Source organism: Bison bison, unplaced genomic scaffold (genome assembly GCF_000754665.1).
Source record: "Bison bison bison isolate TAMUID 2011002044 unplaced genomic scaffold, Bison_UMD1.0 scf7180017863002, whole genome shotgun sequence".
In the NCBI taxonomy this organism is placed as follows: domain Eukaryota; kingdom Metazoa; phylum Chordata; class Mammalia; order Artiodactyla; family Bovidae; genus Bison; species Bison bison.
In genome coordinates, this window is record NW_011493574.1 from 28,393 (window position 1) to 34,282 (window position 5,890).

General features: G+C 47.7%; 1 protein-coding gene across 1 annotated transcript; it reads right to left on the reverse strand.

Moving 5' to 3' along the window:
- On the reverse strand, positions 1 to 5,884 carry TMEM138 (transmembrane protein 138). Its single transcript, XM_010833131.1, has 5 exons — positions 5,580 to 5,884; positions 3,622 to 3,862; positions 2,240 to 2,411; positions 881 to 956; positions 1 to 604 (listed from the first exon to the last, which is right to left on the reverse strand). The coding sequence occupies exons 2-5, from the start codon at positions 3,747 to 3,749 to the stop codon at positions 492 to 494; spliced, it is 489 nt and encodes a 162-aa protein (XP_010831433.1). The 5' UTR covers positions 3,750 to 3,862; positions 5,580 to 5,884; the 3' UTR covers positions 1 to 491.
- Between the last annotated feature and the right edge of the window lie 6 nt (positions 5,885 to 5,890).

The window sequence follows — 5,890 nt, forward strand, 5'->3', positions numbered from 1 at the left end:
TCATTTATGGAAAAGAATTTATTTCCTGTTTATACAATGTAAAAAAAAGTACCTTGGGTATAAAATCTAAATGTCTGAGGTGTGCTCAGTCAGGAGCCCAGAAAAGTCACTCTTTGCATCCTTCAATCATTAGTGTGCAGTGCAAACAGAGGCGGGGCTGGGAGCTGCTCCTGTACTAGGGTCAGTGGAAAGTTCCCTTGGGAAAAGCCACAGAGCCCTTAGTGAGGAAGAAGGCAGAGGGCGGGAGGGAACGGGGGTGGGACTGTGGCAGGAGGCTGGGAAGGGACGGCATTCAGGAGTCTGCACTGGGGACGCGTTAAGGTGCTGGAGGGCGGCGCCTCCTCTTCACCTGCTGCACACTGGCTGGCTGGGGCCTGTCCTCGGAATGTCAAGCTACTTCCTATCACGCAGGGCCAACCGCCCCCTCTGCAGAGCCCCCAGTGTGACTTCTGTCAGGAAGGAAAGGCGTTCATCCATGTGACAGAAAACGGTCACCTTCGAACTTGCATGAACTCCATGCGCAGCCATAGAGAGTCCTGGTAGAAGCGAGGATCGCCCAGCCTCACAGCTGTCCGTTTGTAGAAGTAACAGTACAACACCGCCGCTGTGGAAAATAAACAGGAAAGAAGAGTCAGGGATGCACCTGAGTGAGTGTTTGTTTCAGGGGAAGAACATGACCAGACGAGGCCAAGGGGCCCTGTCCCATGATTTCCCAGTGACTCCCAGAAAGGGCAGAGGGCAGTGGTCTCTCCTGGTCTTGGCATGGCTGTTCCACTCATCTCACGCTGGTTGTGATGGGCTGGGAAGCCAGGATCAAGGCCCTCGCTGCCAGAGCCACAAATGGGGCCAAAGTGAGGCCTGAGGTTGCTGTGGTTCTTACCTAACCTCTGGAATACAAACAATGTTTGAAGTCCATCTGTCCAGACAAAGCAGTTGGAGTTTTTCCAGCGTAAGTTCTGAAGGAGACAAGAGTAGACAGAGAAAAGTGAATGGCCAGATGAGGCCCTGACATCTCCAGCCTGGTGAGCTGCAGAGATGCTGCTTGATTTAGTATCGGGCTAATCTCATCCTCTTCTTTCTTTCCACAGCCAAAGGAGTGTTTCTCAAACAAGCTTCAACAAGTCCCCTTGTGTTTTGCTGCAGAGGAAGTAATTCTTTTAACCCTGAGGGAGTAAGTCTGAACTAAGCCATTTATTTCCTTTCATCCCATTGCCTTGGCCAATGAGAAATGATACACATTATCTCAGGAGTTCAGCATGGTCAGTGTCTTGCCTTGGAAATCTGAGGCTTGGTTCCTGTCAGATAAAGGCTTGGTGCCCTCAGGGTTTAATCAGATTAGCAGCTTCACAGTACAAAGCCAGGACTATTTTGGCTCTAGGAACCTGAGCAGAGACAATCCTCTCTGGGAAGCACCTTGAGACTTTGGCACTGTGCTTCTTCTCCCCTGTGAGTTCTTGTTCTCTCTGGGGAATCACAGGGCAACCTAATGGGAGGTTTAGTCTGAGAAGGTGCCTTTAGTAAAGAAATGCCTGGGGATCCCTGAGGTTTTAATGTGTTCCATTAAATGAGTGCAAAGAAACACATGAGATGCCCACAGAGAAGAATTTGTGGAGCAGAAGAAATCTGAAGGAATTCCCTGGTGGCCCAGTGGTTAGGACTCTGCACTTCCAATGCAGAGAGAATGGGTTTGATCCCCGGTCAGGGAACTAAGAGCCCATAAGTCACTAGGTACGGCAAAAACAAAACAAAACAAAACAAAACATGAAAAACAAAAAAGAAATCTGAAACCACAAAAACACAGGCTTCGAGGACTATGTTAGAACGAGAGGCTCGTTCTCCTAATGTAAGCGATGGGGACACAGCAGAAGACTTGTGGCACTCCTGCCTGGCTATTTCCCATGGGACACTGATGCCTAAGGATACCCTGTATCAACACGCACCTGCCCAAACAGCTAATGATGGAACAGATTCAATTTCCTGTTTTAACCTGCAGGTCTTCGGGGGCAAAATGAATCAAATGTTCCACAAGTGCCCCTCGACTCCTGGATAAGGCTGTTCTTCAACACATAAGGTTGAGAAAAAGTGCCTTATGAAATTCTCATGTGTCGAGCTCCAGGTTGGACTACATTCATTTCACCTGTTTCTTATCAAGGATTCTGTGAGATAAACATCCAGAGATGCTGGGTTCCCACAGATAAAACATTCCAAGTCCTCCAAGGACTCAGAGCCTCCCTCTTACCATGACCCAGACATGAAGAGAGATGCTCAGGGCGAAGTACACAGCTGTCAGGATGATGGTCCCTTTGAACTTATGGAAGAGGAGGTTGACCAGGCCAGCCTGGAAGACGAAGGTGTTGAAGAACATGAGGAAAATGATGATGATGTTGAAGAGGATTGCGATATCCTGGATGCTGCAAACATGGAAAACAAAAGGACAGCCAAATGGAGGCCTGGGGAGCGCCTGAGTTGGCCCTGAATCCTGAGGGACACCATGAGGTCTGTCCTTGCCTCTGAACCCCCCAGAGGTAGTGTGGGTTTTGAACCCCAAATGACATGAAATTAAAACTACCCGCTACCTGTTGGTCCCATCAGTTGAGTTGCAGTCTACGGACAAGGCTTTCCTGCTGACACTCCCAACTCAACAAACCTCCGAGGCACCTGTGAGAAGCAGCTAGTTTCCTCCCTGTATCCAGAAAATGCCAGCCCTGTCAAATAACCTGACAGGCACCCAAATAACCTGGTGCCTAGTGCCATTCAAGTGTTGGTTCAAATGTCCCCTCTTCAGAAACTTTTCTTTCACCCCACTACCTTCTTCTCCCCATTCCACATACTTTGTCTACTGTGTAACATTTATTACTATTTGAAGTTATTAAAATGTTTGTTGTCTCTCTCCACTAGAATGGAAATCCCATCAAACAGAACTTGTCAGGTCCACCACTGCAGCTACAGCACTGTCTGGTAGGTTGATGAACATCTGCTGAGTGAAGACAGGGTCTAAAATTGTGGTTTTCTGTTTAGAACTTGCCTCATGGAGACTAAAAATCACTGTGGACGAAAAATGACAATAGCTTCCATGCTCTGGGATACATATATGTTATCAATATGGTTATTCTGGAAATTTCCTGGTGGTTCAGTGGTTATGAATCTGTCTTCCAGTGCAGGGGATGCAGGTTTAATCCTGGTCAGGGAACTAAGATCCCACATGCCACAGGGCAACTAGAGAGCCCGTGCTGCAATGAAAACCCAGAACAGCCAAAAAAAAACCATTATTTTTACTCAGGGCCAGGTCAGTGAAAGTGCCAAGTCTTAACCCCTGGACCACCAGGAAGTCCCTGATAACCCCTTTATCTGACATTTTGCAACCCTGTTTCATGGCACTGTAAGACACTTTCTACTCACAGACGGAGATAATGACAGTGTCAACAATCTGACCCTCTTTTTCTATGTGCATTGCTTCCTGTGTCCCAAACCCTTGTTAGAAGTATATCAAAGCAGAAGTATCAAAACAGTGTATCCTGTGACATGTCTATGGACCATGGAGTACCCAAGACAAACTGCAATTTTATTTTCCCTGATCGGGGCTTCTGAAATGATTGGGTTGAGCTGCACAGTCCCACTCACATGAAGAGCACCAGCTGTATGACTGGAGCCATTCGGAGTAGCTCAGAGAAGGAATTGACAAAGAGGTCATAGGACAGCAGCAGGAACTGCAGGGAGAGCACCAGGCTGTAGTTACTGGTCTGGAGCATCTTCCTTCTGCTCTCTTGTGCCTCCAAGGGCACATTCCACAGTTCCTCAGAAAACAACTACTGGTCCTCCCCCAGGCACTGAGTTCTTCAGAAAGGCAGCTGCTTCCCTTGCTCTAAGACAAGGGTCGGTTAAAGCCAAAAAAAAGAAGAGAAACAGAGGTTAGAAATTCAACAGTACAATAAATATTTACTTAGGACCTACTATATGCCAGGCACCATTCTAGGTGCTTGTGATACATTGATGACAAAACCACCAACAAAAAATGCCAACTAGTCATTCCTTCCAGGGACCCTCACCCTCAAACCTGTCTCCGTGCCTGGAACCCTCTAAATGTAGAGCTCTTTCTAACCAGTTTTGAGTCCAAAGGAATCTAGGGAAAATACACAAAGTGACTGTCTGGTCATATAGCGATAATAATTCTAATTGCAGAAGCAAATCTTTGTATTTCACTTATAATTTTAAGCAGAACATTATTTAAATCTCTCCATTACCCTTGAGGTGGAAGACACACTATTACTCTCTCCATTTTATAGAGGGGACAATTGAAGCCCAGGTAGGTAAAACAATTTGTCCAACGTCATATCGCTAGTAATTGGCAGGGCTAGCATTCAGATGGAGGCAGTCTGGGTCTGGAGTCTGAGGGCTTAACTACTGCACAAAGCTGCTTCTTACAAAACTGACAGGTTTACACGCAACTAGGCAGGAAAGGGCTTCCCAGGTGGTTCAGTGGTAAAGAATCCACCTGCCAATGCAGGAGACGTAGGTTTGATCCCTGGGTTGGGAAGATCCCCTGGAGAAGGAAATGGCAACCCGCTCCAGTATTCCTGCCTGGAAAATTCAATGGACAGAAAAGCCTCGTGGCTACAGTCCATGGGGTCACAAAGAGTCAGACACAACTGAGCATGCACACAGGCAGGAAAAACATGGGCAGAGAAGTGGTTAATGGTTTAGGCAGAAAAAGCTGAGAGGAAATAGTGCTCTTCTAACGTTAAAGATTATGGTAGCGACACAATGGCACCAGGTAAGGGAAGCTGGGCCTTTATTTTCATTTATTCCAAGACAAAGAAGCTGCTCTGGGGTTGTCCTATGACCCTCTCCAGCTGGATGAAATCCATAAGCAAATTTCAAAATGTTTTGAAGTGTTACAGAATGATTAAATCAACATCTGTAAAATGTTACTTTACAAACTCTGCATATTTACTTCCTTATTTAATCCTATATCCATTTTAAGAACTAGCTGTTATTATGCTTATAGCCCCACTTTACACAGAGGCTCTGAGAAGTTGCAGAACTTCGTCCACCTCACCTAATGAAGTCCCACTCAATCAAATAACACTGATAGTATCACCTATGTACCCACACCATGATAAACTTGTCAACCAAGATAAATTCCTTTAGTCCTCGAAAGTACTCTGCAAGATGGGAAAGAATTATCCGCATTCTACAGGCAAGGACAGTGTCAGAGTTCAGGCCGTTCCTCCAGGATTCACAACTAAGTGTGATACGAAAGCCCTTGCCCTTAACCGCTACTTCACAGGCCGCCACAGAAGGCTATTGTGAGGCTCCGTTAAAAAGAACCGTTCACCGCCATAACTAGGGAAGGATGACCATCATCTCGGGCTAGCGTAGCGGTGATTTCGCAAGGTAATGAAGCAGTTCGGTCTTCTCACCCCTATTCGCCGCGTTCCCTCGGTAGAGCAGAACAATTTTCCCCACCCGTCCCAACCCACTTTTAAATGGGACTGCCTTAGCGAAAAACCAAAACCAAAGCAATTAACAACGAAATTCCGACTTCTGGCCTCTTTACACACTCCTCAACAAGGACTCACCTCAGAGGCCCAACGTCGGTTGTCATGGGGATACCACCCTGGATTCCGGAAACCGGCTTTAAACTCCGGAAGTAGATGGCGGACGCGGGCTCAGCCTGCGCCGTGCTACACGCTTGTCCTCGGCTTTCTCTCCCGCTCTATGGCCGACTCGGCCGCCATGTTTGGGCCCCCGCTTTCCTGGGCTCGCCTCTCTCCAGGCCTTCCCAGCGTCGCCGTGGCCTGTTCCAGGGCTCCTAGATCCGGCCAAGGCCTCCCGTTCACCCCGCGCGCCGCCTTGCGGAGGGCCAGCCCCTGGCCAGAGGCTTCGCCTT